Source organism: Phragmites australis, chromosome 24, assembly GCF_958298935.1.
Source record: "Phragmites australis chromosome 24, lpPhrAust1.1, whole genome shotgun sequence".
NCBI lineage: Eukaryota > Viridiplantae > Streptophyta > Magnoliopsida > Poales > Poaceae > Phragmites > Phragmites australis.
The window spans coordinates 11,391,167-11,411,462 of NC_084944.1; the positions used below are offsets into that span (position 1 = coordinate 11,391,167).

At 44.2% G+C, this 20,296-nt stretch overlaps 1 protein-coding gene across 1 annotated transcript; it reads left to right on the plus strand.

The window, feature by feature from the left end:
• Positions 1-8,095: 8,095 nt before the first annotated feature.
• Positions 8,096-19,765, plus strand: LOC133907466 (pyridoxine/pyridoxamine 5'-phosphate oxidase 1, chloroplastic-like). The gene is made up of 13 exons (XM_062349520.1): positions 8,096-8,533; positions 8,620-8,658; positions 9,341-9,508; positions 9,597-9,702; positions 15,038-15,201; positions 15,311-15,553; positions 15,650-15,738; positions 15,844-15,894; positions 15,983-16,073; positions 18,015-18,119; positions 18,244-18,314; positions 19,033-19,128; positions 19,244-19,765. The coding sequence occupies exons 1-13, from the start codon at positions 8,168-8,170 to the stop codon at positions 19,308-19,310; spliced, it is 1,656 nt and encodes a 551-aa protein (XP_062205504.1). The 5' UTR covers positions 8,096-8,167; the 3' UTR covers positions 19,311-19,765.
• Positions 19,766-20,296: the final 531 nt, after the last annotated feature.

Below are 20,296 nucleotides of genomic sequence, written 5' to 3' on the forward strand. Positions count from 1 at the left end.
AAGAAGAAGAAGGAGAGTGATGGCAAGAAGGTATTCAAGAAATACTACAAGAAGAAGAAATATGATCAAGCATGCTATGTTGAGTGGGATTCGGATGCAAGCTCAAGCTTTGACTCTGAGGATGAGAAACAATCTCAAAAGGGTCTTGCCAGTGTAGCCATCAAGGAAGCACCTTCACTTTTCTCCACTCCTCATTGTCTTATGGAAAAATGTGACTCTAAGGCATTAAATGATGAAGATGAATATTCATATGATGATCTAGTTGAGCTAATAAATGGTTTTGATGACTTCATGAGCAAAGAAAGAGCAAAGTTTAAGGAATTGAAGAAAGACATACTTCTCTTCAAGATTCCTATGAGGAGCTAAAGATGGCTCATGAGGGTCTAAAAGAAACTCATGAGATGCTTAAAGAAGCTCATGACTCTCTTATTGCTCATGAAACCAACAAAACAAAAGTAGATATGAGCATATCTTGCAATATTCTTGATGATGCATCTTGCATGATGATGCGTTTACTTTGCCTAGAGTCATATATTGCAATGATATTTTGATTATTGATGAAAATATCATGTTGAAAGAAAAGGTTGAAACAAGATGTTATGTTGAAGAGTCCAAAATTAGATAAGTTTTAGATAGTCAAAGTTTCTCCATCAAGAAGGAAGGCCTTAGGTATGTTCCCAAGAATGGTAATAAGGCATTCATTCATCACAAAACTATTTTTGTGAAATGTAGCAGTTATTGCATGAAGTGCAAAAAAACTGAGCATGTTGAGAAGAGTTGCAAAAATGTCAAAATAATTCATATGCATCTTCTGATTCGTGCTATGTTCTTACGAGAAGCTCTAATGGTAGTGTTAAAGATAGATTGTTAACTCCTATAATCGGTGCTATAAAGAATACAATTTGGGTGCATAAAACCTTGGTGACTAACATCCAAGGATCTAAATAATTTTGGGTAGCTAAAAGAGCTTAACCTTGTTTTGTAGGTAAACTACAAGTTTGATGGAAAACATTGGGTGCTAGATAGTGGATGCACTTAACACATGACCGGAAATCAAAGAATGTTCACTTCTATGAGAAATGATGGATCGGAATATGACAATCATATCTTGAGACAATAGCAAAGGAAAAGTAAAAGGGTTATGTAAAATTGCTATCTCAAATATTTTACTAGTTGAATCTCTGAATTTCAATTTGTTATCCGTTGCTCAATTACGTGATCTTGATCTTTCATGCACTTTTTTCTCCAAATGATATGATAATATCTAACATGACGGATAATAGTGTAGTTTTCAAAAGTTTTAGATATGATAATCTTTATCTAGTTGATTTCTCTTCAAATGATGCAAGCCTAAGCACATGTTTGTTTAGGCCAACTCCAGTAGTTCCACTATCCAGTGCTACAGTACCCCCCACAAAGTACTGTAGCACTAGAAATCGGCCTCCAGCAGATACTTTATCCGATGCTACAGAAGAATATGCAGATCATCTCCGAGTTGTTCTTAGCCGACTTCGAGATCACAAACTCTATGCCATGTCTGAGAATGGAGGTGATGTTGACCTGAGCAAAGTGCATGAAGTTCTCAATTGGGTTCAACTTAAGAATGTCACTGACATTCGGAGTTTTCTTATACTTGCGGGTTATTACCACCGGTTCATCGATAACTTCTCAAAGATCTATAAGCCTATGATCGAGCTATTGAAACAAGGAAATGTGTTTGAGTAGTCGAGTGCATGTGAGTCAACTTTCTAAACTTTGAAGAACCTGCTCACGACCACTCCTGTTCTTGCTCAACCTGAAGTGGACAAGGGTTTCAGCGTCTATTGCGATGCTTCCCGTATAGACCTCGGATGTGTCCTCATGCAAGTAGGCTGAATTATTGCATATGCTTCATGCCAATTGAAGTGGCACGAAGAAAGTTACCCAACTCATGATTTAGAGCTTGCGACAATTGTGCATGCTCTAAAGATTTGGTGCCACTATCTGTTGGGCAATTTGTGTCGTATCTATACGGATCACAAAAATCTCAAATATATCTTCACTCAAGCCAATCTGAACATGAGACAGAGAAGATGTCTTGAGTTAATCAAATACTATGAGCTAGAAGTTTATTATCATTCTGGCAAGATGAATGTTGTCGTCGATGCACTGAGTCGAAAGGCTTCATGCAATTGTCTTTCGCTTAAGCCTAGAGTCACCATGCTTTGTGATAATTTCCAAAGGCTTGGACTCGAGTTGGTTTCAGAGGGATTTCTTGCAAACTTGGAGATCAAATCCACCCTCCTGGATCAAATTAAGGAAGCTCAAAAGGATGATAAGGGCATGACCTAAATTCGAGATAAAATGAAGGAAGACAAGGCTGCCTATTTTTTTGAGGATGATCAAAACATCCTGTGGTTTGGGAAGTGGTTCCGAAGGTTAATGCATTGAGGAAGAAGATTCTGGATGAGCCTCATCATTCTTTGTTGTCTATTCACCCAAGAAGTACTAAGATGTAGCAAGACCTCAAGCTAAGATTTTGGTGGACCCGCATGAAGCGTGAAATTGCTCGTTATGTCATCGAGTGTGATATTTACAGGAGTGTAAAAGCCGAACACCTCAAGCCGACCGGTACGCTCTAGCCCTTACCTATTCTCTCCTGAAAGTGGGAGGAGGTCGGTATGGATTTCATTACTGGGTTACCCAAGACCTCTCAAAGGTATGACTCAATTTGGGTCATCGTAGACCGATTGACCAAGTTAGCTCATTTCTTTCCTGTCAAGACCACATACTCGGTCAAGAGATATGTAGAGCTATACCTTACTCGAATTGTTTGCCTTCATGAAATTCGAAGAAGATCATCTCCGATCGAGGTACTCAATTCACTTCATATTTCTGGAAGAGCCTTCATGAAGCCATAGGAATTAAGCTCTTCCACAGTACCGCCTACATCCTCATACTGATGGCCAAAACAAGAGGGTGAATCAAATCTTAGAAGACATGTTGCGAACTTGTGCTCTCACATATGGGAAGAGGTGGAAAATTTGCTTGCTATTTGCAGAGTTCTCTTACAACAATAGCTATCAGTCAAGCATTAGAATGTCCCCATTCGAAGCTCTCTATGGCCGAAAATGCCGAATGCCATTGAATTAGTCTGAATCCGATGAATGGGCTTTTCTAGGCTCGGATTTGGTCAAAGAGGCAAAAGAGCATGTTTTGACTATTCACAAGTGTCCCCTCACAACTCAATATTGTTAGAAAAGTTATGCAAATCATCGTCAACGAGCGCTTGTGTTCGCCATTGGAGATTTTGTATATCTCAAGGTGTAGCCTCTCAAGGGTATTCGACGCTTTCAAGTAAGCGGGAAGCTAGCACCTCGATATGTGGGACCTTTCCAAATCATTGCTCGGCGTGATGAGGTGGCCTATCAGTTGGACTTGCCTCCATCCTCTCCGCCATATATAATATGTTTTATGTCTCGCAATTGAAGAAATACCTTCGAGTCCCAACTGAAGTCATTGAAATGGCAAATCAAGAATTGCAACCGGATCTATCTTATTGTGAGTGACCAATGCAGATTTTGGACGAAGCGGAACGCAAGACTTGACGACATTCCATAAAATTCATCAAAGTGTAATGGAGCAATCACTCGGAAGATTGAGGCAACTTAGTGTAGCATCTAGGCCCCTAGGTAAGAGGTAAGAGTTTTGGTGATTAATGACAACCGTATCATTATGACTAACATATATGCTTTGAACAGTATAAAAGAAAAAGAAAAACTTATTCGACAATGATGCCTTGATACTCTTGCCCGTTAAAGAGCTTATATGGACGATCAAAGGACCGGTACATGAAGGATAAGGATCTTCTAGTTCTAAGTGTTATAAGGAGATGAAGGACACTTAGAGTAGTATATGTTCTATTTCTTTTTAGTCTTTTGACCGTACTATAAAGAGGGGTTAAGAGTTATAGCTTGACCTAGGTGAGTCTAGACATAGTCGATGCACACTTGTGACTTTCTATTGCTAGGTTGGCCATAAAAGCTTTTGGTTCAGTATCCAAGAAGTTAGAACTCAAGACGGCTTTGAAATAGATACATTCAGCGAAAATTCAACTCACCGGATGATCCTCTGTATAAAGAGTGATCTTACCGGAGCAAATTCCTAAGAGTTTTGACTTGAAAATTTGTTGAAGACCACGCCGGATAGTCCGGCGTTCGAGTGGTGAGATCACCGGAGAAATATTCGCAGTGAAGTCTCGGATTAAGTCTACACACCGGATGGTCCGGCGTAGCAAAGAGTAATCACCGGATGATTTTATACAGAAAGGTTGCAAACTATCATCTGGCCGGTTTCAATGCGCCGGATGGTTCGGCGTAGAATAGAGTAATCACCAGATGAATATACACAAAGAGGTTGCAAACTATCATCTGGCCCGTTTCAATGCGCCGGATGATCCGACATAAGTCCAGATTAAACACTGGAGGTTTAACGGCTAATGGAATAGTTAACGGCTATTTTGTCAGAGGTATTAGCACCGGATATTCCGATGTGAAGTGAGTTATTCACACCAGAACTTCCGGTGTTAAGAAAAAATTCTGGGTTGTTAGGCAACGGCTAATTTTTTATCCTTAGCCTATAAATACCCACCCATTTGGACCTCTCAGGACCTCTTGCGACCCTGTAGCAGCTCATACACTTGGTGTGTCATTTAGAAGCAAGAGAGAGCACTTGTGTTAATTCCAAGTTCTTAGTTGAAGATTAGGGACTTCTTTAAGTGCTTAAAGAGTAACAAGTGTGCATCTAGCTGTTGTCTAGGCTTGATCTTTGTCAAGTGAAGCTTGAGGCTTGTTACTCTTGGTGGTTGGCAACACCTAAACGGTCTTGGTGATCGGAGGTTCTCTCGGTGAGCTCTTGGAGGACTTGTGGGAGCCCCGGGAAGAGATGATGTACTTGGTTTGATGCCCGCCAATCCGGAGATGGAGAAGGGGCAATCAAGAGGAAGCACTTGAGTCTTGGTGACTCAAGGGGGAGCTACATCCTTGGTGGATGCTCCAACGAGGACTAGGGGGAAGTGCCAACTTCTCGAAACCTCGGAAAAAAATTGGTGTTCTCTTTTCCAACTATTTACTTTCCCGCATTTTACTTTGAGTATCTTTGCTATTGCGAGTCCTTCTTTAAAATTCTCTCTCTTGGCTATCTTGCTTGTTTAGTTGCCTTGTTCTAGTTTAAATTACGTAGTCGTATTCTTTTTTATCTAGGCTAAGGTTTTATTTGTTTAAGCGGTAGAAGTTTTAATTAGCGCCCAATTCACCCCCCTCTTGGGCCATTCGATCCTTTCACTTAGGAGCACGAGGATCGAATCCGCTCCGAGTTTCCTGATCTTTTTGAAAACTTGTGAGTATTGTTTTTTAATTATGCATATATTGAACACCTCGCATGTCTAGGGTTCATTATTATGTTGGTTGGAAACTTCGTTCCCAAAGGAGTGCACTTAGAAACCATTTCAACCGGGGGAACATATTCCTGGCGGTCCAACCGCGCCTGTGCTGGTTTGACCGCTAGAGGCGTCCAGAGGCCATTTTGCTCTGTGCTCCCATGCGGTCTGACCGCCAAAGGCTTGCGATCTGACCATTAAAGGCTTGTGGTCTGACCGTGGGAACCAAAAACTCTTTGTATAGATTTTGGTCTAACCACCGTACCCGCGGTCCAACTGGAACTAGTTGCGGTTTGACTGCTAGTGCACAGGAGGACCGATAGCTATCTTATCAGTCCATCAATGGATTTTGACAAAATTCTTTTCTATTTACGGAAAATTCCTTCCCACTTCATCACCATCCCTTTTCTCTCTGGGTTTGCTAAATCTCGGGATGAGATTCTTATTAGGGGGGGGGGGGGAGGTTTGTCACATCCCAAAACATTAATCACGTAATTAAGCATGCATAATCATCATGGCAATAGTTTCTACATGTTTATTTATTAAATTAAGTTCCAAACGTGTTTCAAAAGTACTTAATATAGATGGTCTAGAGCTCTTTAGGAAAGCCCTAAATACTTTAGAGAAGAAGAAGAATAGAAAAAGGAAGAAAAATAAAAAAGACAGTTTCCATGGTTTGACCAGGATCCTCAGCAGTCTGACCGCCATAGACAGCCATGTGGGCTTTTTGCGGTCCGACTGGGAGCTTCCGCGGTCTGACTGCCAGGGCTCAGAGGCTCAACTTAAGTGAGTAGATCACTCTCTCTCGCTCTCTCTCTTTTCTCTTTTCTCTCTCACTCCCTCTCCCTCACCCAAACCTTAGAGAGAGAAGGAGAGGACGACCCCGACGACCGGAGATCGACGATGGGGACTTCCTTGAGCTTCCAGAAGGCTTCCCTGAGTTCTTCTCCCTTTTCTCCATCGTCAAAGACGCTTTTCCCCGGGCTTTTTCATCTCAAGCTTAGAGACTACTTCGAGGCTTGATCCATAAATCAGAGCTTCCCCAAGGCGAACCAATCTGATACGAAGTTGCCCTACGCCGAGGTAAACCTTCCGATGCCATTTTCTGTTGTTTCCTAGCTCTAGTCACTTGCTGTTTTTTACTTGAATTGAAAAACCCAAGTTAAACCTAGGTCTAGATCTCATCCACAGAGTTTCACGTGTTTGGACTGTGCATGTTGTCCGAACGATCATAGAAAATATTCTCCTAGTCTTGTGGAGTACTTAGGTACCCTTCGTAGTCAAAGGTTTCGCTGGAGCTTCGCTGGCAGCCTCACAAAGTGGCGTCGATAGAGTCTCACAGTATGACTGTCGCTTAGGCCGGTCTGACCGTCGTTAAGTTAGTTCAAAACCACAACAAAACCTAGTTAGGGTTCAGATCGCCACTACGGTTGGCCACATCGAACACATGGGGGAGGCCGTGTTTGTAGTGTGGTATGCAACGACCACACAGAGTTGATGCACACCACGAAGGTGGCGCCATCCCTAATGGCCGCAGTGAGGCCCTCAGCACCGAGGCGAGCAATGGCGTGCGTATGATCCTCAACCATGGGAAGCCAATGGTGTTGGGGTCAGCTGGAGATTATGGGTGGCACAGAGGTCGTTGGTGGTGAGGTCACGGACGGCGTTAGTGTTCCTCCACATACAGGCGATATTGTGGGCGTCACTTGTCATTGGCGACAATCTCGTGGTGGATCGGGGAGTTGAGTGAGGGGGCGGCGAGAGGCAGCGCAGGGGCAGTATCCGAGTTTAGACGGTGGCAGGAGGGTGAGGAGCGGTGGAATTGGATGACAAGTGGTGCTATGAGGCAGGAGGTGGCTGCGGGAGAAGGTGATGCAGGTGGAGGTCAACCTCTTATGAGGGTGCCACCTGTGGATCCCAAGGTGTGGTGGCGTGGGAGGAACGAGGGACATGGGGGACATGTGTCGGTGTGGAAGGCGTGAGGTTTGAGGTGGAAAAGGGAAGGAGCAAACAAAAGGAAGGAGGGGTATGATGGACAGGAGTGGGATTAGGGAGGATGGTGAAGGAGATAGGGTAAATAGCGAGGTGAGAGGAGGGACAATGCAATCTTGGCTTTTTGATGCAATTACACGGCGTCAACTGAATATGGGTTATTGTGTATGGTGTTTATAGATCTGAATGGTGCTGATTGTTACATGTGTATTTTTTATGTGGACATAGTATTGTTTGTGTTCGCTCTTTCTAGTCTCTACTATATAAAACACGAGTTGATTTTCGTATCACCTCTTTCTCTTATTGTACTCTCATCTAATAAAATCTCTAAAGTTTGAATAATTTATTCACCTTTTATCATCCACTCTGATCCTCGAGCCTCTCTATCTCGTTAAGATATGAGACATGTTTTACTAATAAAAATAAATAAAAAATTAGAAGGGAAATTTACGGATAATCTTCTCCTCTGTTTTTGAATCATATATGAAATCAGACTACAATTTCGTTCTCAATATATTTATTCAGTGACGCTTCTATGACGTATTTACATGAACATTTATTAAGTTTATGATTAATATTATTATATTTAATATTTATATTTTTGTTAGAATGTCGTGGTACATGGATAGTACATATAGATGGCCACATTACCCTACGTTCTGTGTAGCTTATGACCAGCTGCCGACCTGCCGTGCTACTACACACACGACGTCACCAGTCGCCCACACCGTAGCCGCTAGTCAGCCGAGCCAGCTCAGGATGCTGGCCGTCGCATCCAGAACCCGCAACAAATCGGCTACCACCGCCATCTCCCTTGCTATGCCATTCCTCCTCTCCTCCACCACCACCAACGCCGCCGCTGCCTCCCCTCCTCTCTTCTCCCCGACCTCCCAAAACCCTACCCCCCACCTACGCCTCCCGCCTTCTCCCCCCGCCCGCCGCTTTCCCCGCTTCCCCGCCGCCTCGCCGAGCTCCCCTTTTCTCTCCCTCCCGCCGAGGCGAGGCATGGCGTCTCTGGCGGCGTCGGCCGCGGCCGCGGAGGTGACGCACCTCTCGCAGCGCGAAGCGGGGGAGATCGACGAGCAGCTCATGGGCCCGCTCGGCTTCAGCGTCGACCAGCTCATGGTCAGGGGAGCGCTTCCCCTGCTGCTGTTGCTCTGTTATTGGGGTGCGGTATCGGTACTGATCGTCTGATTTGGCTGTCTTTGCAGGAGCTCGCTGGGCTGAGCGTCGCGGCGGCTGTTGCGGAGGTAAACGAATCGAGTTCCCGTTGCTGCTCTCGAACTGAATTAGTGATGTTCAGCGTAATTGGGTCACAGCATCTCTGGTGATTTTGCGGATGGACCGGAATATCCGTGTCCCTGTGTCGTTGTTGATGGTAGTGATAGTGCGTCGTGAGGTGTAGTTCTGGGAAATCAAGTTTCTGTAGCATTAGCGGATTGCACAATGTCCAAGTTGTCGTGCATTGATAATCTGCTGCTGAAACTTGATCGTCCTATATCTATCATATCGTGGAATTTATTGGCGACATTGGCAAGGTCGGTGTGTTGTATTTGCACGTTACTTGCCTCATATAAAATTTCAAGCACAAAACCGTCTGGGTTCGAGTTTAGCTGTAGCTTTCTTCTCTTGTTGAATAAGATCGAAAGTACCGTTTCCTGTTAACTTATTTGGGATATGGTCTGCTATGTAAAAAATGGATAAACCAACTCATGACCCTGGTGGCTTACTAGTTTTGAGCTTCCACTAAGGACGGTTGAAAGAATGGAAACACAATCATACCATACAAAGTGGTACATATGTTTTATAGGAGCTAACATTACTGTGCATGGTTATGTTAGTTTCTTTAGTTTTCCTTCTTAAATCAAACGTTTTCTTTAAGTTTTCTGCCTGCACACTTGGTGGTTCGTGAAAAGTTCATCATCAACACAGGTTTACAAGTTGGGTGAACATACAAGGGTCCTTCTTATATGTGGTCCAGGAAATAATGGCGGTGATGGTCTGGTAGCTGCTCGTCATCTTTATCACTTTGGATATAGGCCCTCTGTTTGCTACCCAAAGCGCACACCCAAATCTCTGTACTCTGGTCTTGTTACTCAGGTAAACCATCACACCTCCCTCATTTTCTTGGCGTGATGTATGGTTCCTTGTTTTCCGATATAATTTGAACAATTCTCGTGCTTTTTAGCTTGAATCACTGGCGATCCCATTCCTGTCTGTTGAAGACCTACCTGAGGACTTATCAACGGAGTTCAACATTATTGTTGATGCAATGTTTGGTTTCTCATTTCATGGTATGTGTGCTTTTTATAACCTTCCTTTCTGGTCTTGTTTGTGTTCACTGATTTTAATGTGAAGCTTCTGCCATAGATTAATCGTTGCCCTGCTTGCATCCTGTAGTTTTATTAATTGTGAACATTCTATTTCATATGATTTGTAAAGCTGGGTCATAGATTATCAATTAAACTGCTACTAGTATAGTACCTGTTATTGCTCCTTATCGAGAGGAGTTGAGAAATTGAAAATTATAGTGGAGCATGTAGAAAATAGGAATGCAGCACACAGTTGTATTGAATATCTGGATGTACATTTATACAAGAGCTCTAGGCTAGATCGTGGCTAACTAACTAGCTAACATGCAGGCGACAAGTGGGAGCCATGTCGAGAGACTCGGTAACTGAGGGGGCCACGCAAACGGTAGCATGTAGATACATGCGTGGACTCAACTCTTTCTAACCCCCCCCCCCCCCGGGGCAGTCTTTGTGATGCATAGACTGTTGCGGAAGTCTTCAAATAGTGCTGTCGACAAGCCCTTCATCATGATGTTCGCGAATAGTAGGTGAGTGGGGACATGAATGACGTGGAGGTCACCTAAAGCCACCTTTTCACGAACAAAATGTATGTCGAGTTCAACGTGCTTCAAGCGCTGATGATGAACGAGATTTGCTGCCAAGTACACGGTAGAGACGTCGCAATACATGACTGTTGCCTTGTGGAAGCCATGATGTAGTTCGCCGAGCAGATTCCGCGACGAAGTTAGACACTCCTCGGTACTCAGCTTTGGTGCTAGAACACGAGATGGTAGGCTGTCGCTTTGAGGACCATGAGATCAGATAATCACCGAGGAAGACACAATACCCTGATGTAGAGTGGCGTGTGTTGGGACAGCCTGCCCAGTCGGCGTCCTTGTACGCCACAAGATTTGTCGATGTTGACTTGTGGAGTTGGAGCCCATGAGAGGTTGTTCCACGAATGTACCTCAAGATGCGCTTGACAAGGCCCCAATGGTGATAACGAGGCTGATGCATATGAAGGCACACTTGGTGCACTGCATATGCCAAGTTAGGCCTTGATTGTGAGGTGCTGAAGCGCTCCGACTATGTGCTATGGTAGTTGGAGGAATCCGCCGCCAGCGATCTAGTCGACGCTGAGGACTTTGGCTTGGTATCCATCGGGGTTGTTGCGGGTTTGCAGTTTGCCACCCTGGTGTGCTCCAAGAGGTCCTCAGTGTATTGTTCCTGGTTGAGGAAGAAACCCAAATTAGAGTACCGTACTTGATGACGACGAAGAAATGTAGCGGACCAAGGTCTTTTATGGCAAAGGCCGAGTGAAGATGGTCAATGATAAGATGAAGGAGCACCGTCGATGAGCCTATCAGTATGATATTATCCACGTACAAGAGAAGAAAGGTCGTTTCCAGCCCTATGTGTAGCACAAACAATGAAGAATCAGAACCGGTGGTGACAAAGTCGATGTGTCGAAGATGGCCGATGAAACGCTAGTACTAGGCGCTTAGTGCCATCGAAGTCCGTAAAAGGACTTGGACAAAAGGCACACATGGTTCGGGTGTGTTGGATCTATGAAGCCGACCGACTGCTAACTATAGATGCACACGGAGAGTTCCTCATGAAGAAACACGTTTTTCATGTCTAGCTGATGGACAAACCAGACATGCGACGCAACGATGTGCAGCAACGTTTGGATCGACACAAGCTTGACGACAGGGGAAAAGGTCTGGTCAAAATCCACGTTGGGACGTTGGTTGAACCCCCAGACCACCCATCGTGCCTTGCAGTGTTCGAGGCTGCCATGTGGCTTGTGTTTGTTGCGGAAGATTCATTTTCCGCCGATGATGTTGGCACCGTGTGGTTGAGGTACAAGCGTCCAGGTGTTGTTGGCCTTAAACGCGTCGTACTCCATCATGGCCTACAACCAGTCGGAATCACAGAACTGGCGTTGTGGATGAAATTGCGGCGACATTGGCATAGCGGTGATTTGGCTTCAGGATCCCAACCTTTGCTCGAGTCACCATTGAATGAAGAGCTTGATGTGGAGGCGGACGTGGTGCAACCATAGTTGTCATGGCGGTTCCCAAGCATACGGTTGAGACGCCCGCCGTTGCTTGGCAATCCGGAGCTAGAGCACCAAGCATTGTGGCGCGATCAGGGTCTAGAGCAATGTCTGTTTCGTCGCGTGCCAGTGCTAGCACGCCGGCCAGTGCGTCATGGACCCGTTCAGTTGTAGTCGAGCCGCTGCTTGCTGGAGCTATTGCTACCGCAGGAGGAGGCGATTGGTCAACGTGATGTGCTGGAGCAGGTGCGCGTCGTGGTGCGGGTGCTGGTATAGGTATGAGATCTGACACCTGCGAAGAGCCGTCAGCTCAAGCTGTTGACGAGGGTTGCACCTGGCGAAATGGGAAAACACGTTCATCGAAGTAAACGTGACGGGATGTGATCACGCGCCGAGAGTCTGAATCGTAACAATGATATCCTTTAGTGTTCAGTGGATACCCTAGAAAAATGCAAGCCATGAAGCGATGCACTAGTTTATATGGTGCGGTGGTAGTGATATTAGGGTAGCACAGGCAACCGAATGTGCGAAGGTGTTCGTAGTCTGGGGGAGATCTCGTGGGCAACATGGTCAATGATTAAGCAGGTACGTTACGGTGGCAAGGGCATCAGGCCAGAGGGTCGGTGGCACATTGGCTTGAAAGAGAAGGGTGCAAACACATTCATTCAAAGTGCGAATAACTCTTGGCACGACCGTTCTTTTGTGATGTGTATGGACATGTAAGATATAGAACAATGCCGTGAGATGCAAAGAATGAGCGAGAGGCATGATTATCAAACTCCTTCCCCTCTTTGGAAACTAATGATGAGGTGCTGAAATTGCGTACAGACATAAGCATGGAAAGAGATGAGAAGAGGACATCAGACTTGTGACGTAAGGGAAAGTTCATGTATAATGTGAGAAATCATCTAAAACAGCCAGGTAATATTGAAAACTGGAGTTGCTCCTTATTGGAGACGTCGCAATGCATAACTTGAAAGGGAGAACTAGCAATAGTGGTGGAATCGGGAAAAGGAAGACGCACATGTTTGTCTAGACAACAGGTGTGACGTGTGGCTATCTGATTTCTTACATGAATAACTGAATGAATGTAAGACCCTGCAGAGGGAGGTGTGCCCTGGATGGCCGAGATGAGCGTACCCGATGTCAGAGTTGGTGGTGGCAAGGTAGCTCTGTGGAGGGCCAGTGGAGTTGGACGTGCGCAAAGGGTAGAGGTCACCCGAGCTGTCACATCAGAGCAGTGTTGTGCTTTGAAGATCCTTAATGGAAAAGCCAACAGGGTGAAATTCAACCAAAACTGAATTATCTTTAGTCAAAGCATGAACGAAAACTAAATTCTTGATAAGAGCTGGTGAAATAAGGACATTGTTAAGATGCATGGGTGAGCGAGAGGTTGAGAAAGAAACAAGCCTAGTGTACTAAACAGGGAGAGATGCACTATTGTCTACGATGATGCGGGAAGAAGAGGGAATGGGTGAGTAGGAGGAAGTGCTATCAGGGGTGGACGTCATGTGAGACGTAGTGCCAGTGTTGACGAACCAATAGCCGCCGCCAGAGTACGGGTTGTTGGTGGGCATCCCTTGAACGGTGGAGAACAGACCCGTTGGAGCCTAAGATTGAGCAGGTGGAGGCATGTCGAGGTTGGAGGATGGTGTGCATGACGCGGTCATGGCCTGAGGTGCAACGCTTGGTTGCGGTCCAAGGATGCTGGCGCCTGGTGCGCGCAGCTGTGGCATCGGCCAGGCCTGGACAACACCCTTCCAGGGATTGTAGGAGGAGACCTAGGTCAACGGTGGAGCTGATGGTGGTTATGCGCGCTGCTGGTGGTGCCTGAGTTATGGAAGCGACTGTCATTCTGCTTCGTTTTTTTTTTGCAGCGTTCACGACCGTTGGAGGATGGAGGTGAGGGATTTCTTGAAGAAGCGCCCATGTTGGATGACTGGTTGCCTGTGGAGGCGGTAGCAAGCAGTGTCGTTACAGCCTCCATCCTGGCTGTATGAATCATATGATTTTCCTCTTGGAGAAGGTAGAAGCGCTCGTAGATGAAGCTCGGTATCAGGGTCTTCAAGGTGAGCACGAAGATAGCGTGGCTAAACTTGGAGTTCGAGCCACTCAAGGTGTTGATGACGAGCGCCGTGTCGGTGATCGAAGCACCCACATCATGCAATGTATCAACAAGCCTCTTGAGTTTGCCGCAGTACTCAGTGGTGGAGAGCTCACCTTGGTACAAGCTGTGGAACTCTTGTTGGGCGTAGACGGTGCGTGACATGCTGTTGTCGAGGAAGAGATTGGAGATCGCTGTCCATATGTAGTACGTGGTGTCGTTGGGCCGGTGTATGATGCTGAGGATCTTAGGCGAAACGGTGTAGAGCCAGGACCACGTTGTAGTCGTTCTGGGTCCATTCAGCGTCGTTGAGGCGTAACTGTGCGTCCACCATGCCATTGACATGATCGTGCAAGTTGAACTTCCGGAAGGCGGTGGTGAAGAACGAGCTCCAGGTAGAGAAGTTTGATTCTGCCAAATCCAAGGTGATAGGGACGTGGTTGTGAATGTTCACCAGTTGGATTGATTTAGTGGAGATGGCGATGGGGGCGGCCTAGGTGGGAAGGAAGGGGTTGCCGGTGTTGACCGATCCGTCGGAGGATGAACTGGTTGCCATTGCAAGGAAAGCGAGAGCAGTGGAAGAGGTTGAGGGGATCGTTTAAGCTGATACCATGTAGAGAATATGAATGCAACGCTCTCGTTCTATTGAGTATCTAGACGTACATTTATACAAGAGCTCTAGGCTAGATTGTGGCTAACTAACTAGCTAACATGCAGGCGAGAAGAAAGAGCCGTGCCGAGAGACTCAGCTCTTTCTATAGAGCACATGTTAGAATGTATTTACCAGGACTGTAAGCAAAACAACAGTTAAGCTTTCAACTAGCACAATGATGTTTTTCTAGATGAAGCATACTGCTACTTTCCAAATTTGAATGAAACTCATTAGTAACATGATTTTTAGGTAAAACACTGTATTCTTGTCCTTTTATTATAAAAGGTTTTTGGTCTGGAAGTATATAGAATAATTGGGAGCAACTGAGGCCTGGTTTATTACATAATTTTATCAAATCCAGAATGGCTTGTTAATTTAGAAAATGCTGCTAATGCTATCATTTAGAGTAAACTGAATCGGATTGAACTCAAAAGAGCGTATGCTTGCATTCCTGACATAGATCAATTGTGCTTTCCATTATTTTTACTTATGTTTTTGTTTTTTCGTTGGAATCTTTTGACAGGGACACCCAGACCGCCCTTTGATGATCTTATCCAAAGGCTTGTTTCATTTAGTGTTATTGGCAGTTTGGATAGAAGACCAGCAATTGTTTCTGTTGACATTCCTTCTGGATGGCATGTTGAAGAGGGAGATGTCGATGGAGGTGGGATTAAACCTGATATGCTGGTTAGCATCCTATTTAGAAGCTTTCTGGGTTGGAATTCATGTATCAACATAAGTGCATTTTATTTGAAAATACCAAATCTCATCTTTTAAGTAATTGTGGTGTCTCTAGATATCATTGACTGCACCGAAGCTGTGTGCGAAAAAATTCACTGGTCCACACCATTTTCTTGGGGGTAGGTTTGTTCCCCCACCTATCTTGAGCAAATATGGACTCAAGCTTCCTCCATATCCTGGCACCTCGATGTGTGTGAGAATTGGACAAGCTCCAACTGTTGACATTTCATGTCTCAGGGAGAACTATATTTCCCCAGAACTTCTTGAGAGTCAAGTGATGCCTGATCCATTCGATCAGGTTTGGTCAGCTTGAATCAACTTTCGATTAGTCATCCTTTTCTTTGAACAACCTTTTCTTGTTCTAATGAATGTTTTTGTTTTCATTTATTTTTAGTTCAGTAGATGGTTTGATGAAGCAGTTTCTGCCGGCCTGCGTGAGCCAAATGCTATGGCTTTAACAACTGTCAACAAAGGGGGAAAACCGTATGGCTCTTTATTCTTTAAATGTTTCTTTCAGCTTAGTAAGCCGGTTACCCCTTGTATAAGAAATTCAGAATGATAATTGTTTGTCCCTGGTTATATGTGCAGTACTTCAAGAATGGTCCTTTTAAAGGGTTTTGATAAGCAGGGATTTGTTTGGTATGCGGCAGACACTGTTATACAGTCTCCCATTTCAGTGAAGTTCCATAGAAATTGTTGACTCATGCTTTGATGGGTTCTTGTGCAGGTACACAAATTATGGTAGCCAGAAGGCACATGACTTATCTGAGAATCCGAATGCAGCACTCCTTTTCTATTGGAATGAGATGAACCGTCAGGTGATTTTACCAATCCCTATTGTAGTATTAAAGGATAGTTTCTGCTGTCTGCTGTATTACATGGCGACTAGGAAGGGCAAATATCTTTTCAATCAGTAACACAAAACGAATTTTCTAACATGCACGGAAGCTTCTCTAACTAACAGAATGTTACTTATCTTCCAAATCATTAATAATGTGTTAATAGGGAACAAGTACAATTCCCCCCCCCCCCCCCTGAACTTGTGTAGTCTGATTTTCACCCTTGAAGTGCAAAACCAAAAATTCTCCCCCCCCCCCAACTCTAGAAACCATCCAAATTACCCCCTGTATCCTTTTAACCCTGATTTGTTCCACATAACCCAAATCAGGCCCACTCGTCAGCCTTCTCATCTTCTTCCTCCTCTCTCTCCAGAAATCATGTTCCGTGCATGACCGCTGGAGCCCAAGTCACGGACAACTTTAGCATGGGGCCCACGTAATTTTTTTAAAAAAACTTTTCCAAGTAAACTTTTCTTGTTAACTTTTTTTCTCAGAACTTTTCGACAAACTTTTCTCGTGCAAACTTTTCCAAAAAAGGAAATACGAAGAGGGAAAAAGATTCCAAAAATGGAAGGGGGGGGGGGGCTGTCGGGGTGGTTCGCGCATTGTGCTACGAGCGCGCGTGAATTAGGTCTCTCTCTCTCTCTCGCCCCCCCCCCCCCTCCTATTTCCATGGCCAACGCTGTTGTGAGGCCCTTCCAAGATACGCTGCCCTCCTCCTGCCAAGCTTTGAAGCGCCGTCTGCGAGCCATTCTACTCCAAGTCCTGTGGAGGCGCCGTTCCTGTCATAGAGCTGCAGGACGTGATGCAGCCGCAAATCTGGTACGGTGGTACCTATGCTCCGCTCCTCTTCTTCTTTTCCAAGGTGACAACACCCACTGAAGCTTGCTCCTCTTCTCTATGTATTAGTCAAGCATGAGCCATTGGTTGGGCTTCGTTGCTCAGCTGATTTGGGGATCTTGCTGCTCCTTTGCAATTTCAGTTTCTTGATTGATTTGAGGATGGCCTAGGCTAGCTTGCAAGCACTCTACCATTAGACTTGGAGAAGATGACCTGCAGGCACTCTGTCCTGACCTCGATTTGGAGAAGAGGAAGAGCAGTGGTCTGCTGGGAGCTTGATTTGTACTTGCGCTATGTCTTGTCGCTGCCTCTAGATTTGCTTGGGCTCATCGCCTCACGCCAACGTTGGCTTCTTGATCAAACCGTCATTGTTCATCATCTCCCCCACCAACACCTCTGCCACCTCCAGTCCGCGCTCCTGCTGCCGCCATCGCTGAGGAGGAGGCACTCCAGTCCCATCAAGGCCTTGCTCCATGCTCCGGTTCGGTGGCGCCTTTTGTCGCTGATTTCTCCTCATGGCTCGGTGGTGCAGTTCGTCGACGATTCCTTTGTGCAAGTGGAGGTGGAGGAATCAGAGGAAGTAATGTGACACTTGACATGTGGGGCCCATTGCCAAGTGTATGCCAAGTGAGCTAAAACCACCTTGCAATGGTTGAAGGGTAATTTGGATTGTTTCTAGAGTTGAGGGGGGTAATATTTCTGGTTTTGCACTGGGGTGAAAATCAGACTACGCGACAATTTCAGGGTTGTGAATTGAACTTGTTCCTGTTAATAATGTATGTATGGTGTCTAAAGTGCCAAATAAGCTCATTTCATCATAATATCGTTTTACTACTACATTGTTAGGTTGGTCCTTTTAGGAATCTCCATTTAGCGTACCTGTTGCCTTTGTGCTATTTTTGTGAGCTACATTCATTCACTGCTTGATTTTGTAACCGAATTATTGACTGGGGTCTCAATTAGACTTATGCATTCAGTAATATTTATTTGTTGAACGAGCCATGTTTCAAAACTGGGACAAAGAAAATAATGTCTATTGCAGGCTCTAACTGCTGATGTGTGGGCTTTATTGTTCTGCAGGTGAGAGTTGAAGGGTCTGTTCAGAAGGTTCCAGAAGAAGAATCTGAGAAGTATTTCCACAGCCGCCCACGAGGAAGCCAGCTTGGTGCCATAGCCAGCAAGCAGGTACTGTGGTAATATAGGATTGTAAGCTTAAACTTACTGTTGCCACATCTTTTACTCGAAAGATGATGTAGAAGTCACAGCATTTGCCAAGAAGAAAAATCATATTAATTATGTTATTAACCAGAGCACTGTCATCGCTGGAAGGGAAGTTCTTCAACAGGCATACAAGGAGTTGGAACAAAAATATTCTGATGGGTGAGTTTAACAAGCCAACAGCATCCATATTTGGTTCCATTGCATGATCTTCCTGCTTTGCTTGGCGTGAAAAAATCACTTTAAGCTGCTTTGTTCGCTGGCGATTCATTTGCCATTTTTATTAGATTGTCAGATTGATCTTGTATTTAGATATTGTGTTTACAGTAACATGAATATCATCTTCAAATATTTAGAGGACTATGAGCAACCCACTATTCATAAAGCCAGTTTGACGAATGGCAACTTTCATACTCAAGTGGTGATTGTTATTGGTGATAATGAATGACCAAGCACCATAAACATAAAATAGCTCACCCATCAAATGTCTGCACCTTCCTAAGCTCCTAGCCATTTCCTTTGTCAATCGACAGTATGCAATATGCACCGCAACTATCCTCCTCCGTTGCAGCTGATGAATATTGTGGTTTACTCTTTCCAAAATGATGGGGAGATTTCATTGAACTGTTTGTTCAGAGTAGTGCCATGTGTATTTTAGAGTACATATCAAAGTTTCCAGAACACTGTCTCGGCATTAGTGGAACATGTTTGCTATGAAATACAAATCTACAATTAGATGCCTATGTACAGCACTTGATGCCTTGGTCAAAGTTGCTAAACTTTGTGAATATCTAATTAGCAGCATGCTCGCTACTGAATCCTGAAATCAGCATATTCTCTGGAGTTTTAAATATATCATGGTTGTGTTCTGGAACTGCAGTAGCTTAATCCCGAAGCCTGAATACTGGGGTGGCTACAGATTGACACCATCACTTTTTGAGTTCTGGCAAGGCCAACAGTCTCGACTGCATGACCGGTATGTTTCGTATGTCCATTATTTTCGCTATGCATTCTGTTCTTTGAAACCCCACTGAATGCCCCTGAAAGAAACAACAGATACTTTATAACCTGAGATAATTTGATGTAAACAGGCTACAATACTCGCAGCGAGAAGTAGATGGGAGTACAGTGTGGCGCATCGAGAGGTTGTCCCCTTGACTATTAAACTGCCAGCACTTTGGTAATAGGGTTCATCTTATCACCAGCACTCAAATCTTCTCCAGCTTCAAGGCGTCCGAATTGTCCCATGATGTTTGCATCACGGTTAGGTCCTGTGTTTGAGTACCAGAAACTCCATTATATGCGCGCTTTCACATGGGCTTTTCATTGGAGTGTGGATTTATCTTGAGTCAATGGAGGTGCATCGCAAAGTCATCAGATGTCTTTTTTCTTTCCTTGGTGTTTTTCATTCGTAAATGACATTCATAGAACCATCGAGTAAAATCTTGGTATTTAAATCTCATTGTCTGCAGACTTACCGCCGTCTGTGACTCCGTGTGCTATATATTAGCCTATATATAAACTCTGTTGGGCATGTTGATATTGCCGGAATAATGCTCTTGAGGATGGCTTTATCAGAATTGAGCCGATAAACAAAGCTGCAGTTTGATGTATATGCCTGTACGTTTGGCGTCATGGATTCTGTGTTGTACATCCATTGCTATGGTCCATCTGCATATTATGGGTTGTCACGTTTATTTGTTTGGATTTCAGTTTTTTATTTTTTTTAAAGCTATGTTTTTTAATTTTAGTTGATGATTTTTATAACAAAATTTTAGATCTGTTTGTTTGAACTTTTATTGGTTTTTGTTTCGTAGAAACTAGAAGCCTAAATAAATAGGGTTAGCTTCTTTATAAGCTTGTTTCTGAGCAAATAAATTAGAAGCTAATAAGCTAGTTGAAATGAGCTTTTTTTTAGCTTTTGATGTGTTAAGAAGTTAAAAATTTATTGTAAATATTAATACTAAAATTCAAAAATAGCTTTTCAGAAAAGCCAAAAGTAGTTTTTCAGCTAGAAATCAAAAGTAGAAGTCTAAATAAATAAGTTCTTAACTTTTCAACATATTATTTTTCTAAAAAGCTACTCTCAGTTAGTTTCTTAGTTTTTAATTTATTTTGTTAAAAGTAAGCTTCTAGCCTCTCTA

What these genes read in the sequence shown, in the direction of transcription:
- LOC133907466 (XM_062349520.1), top strand. Translation starts at nt 8,168, where the DNA reads ATGCTGGCCGTCGCATCCAGAACCCGCAACAAATCGGCTACCACCGCC. An exon ending in ACTCTGGTCTTGTTACTCAG is followed by an intron (nt 9,509 to 9,596) that starts GTAAACCATCAC and finishes CGTGCTTTTTAG; the next exon opens with CTTGAATCACTGGCGATCCC. An exon ending in GATAAGCAGGGATTTGTTTG is followed by an intron (nt 15,895 to 15,982) that starts GTATGCGGCAGA and finishes GTTCTTGTGCAG; the next exon opens with GTACACAAATTATGGTAGCC.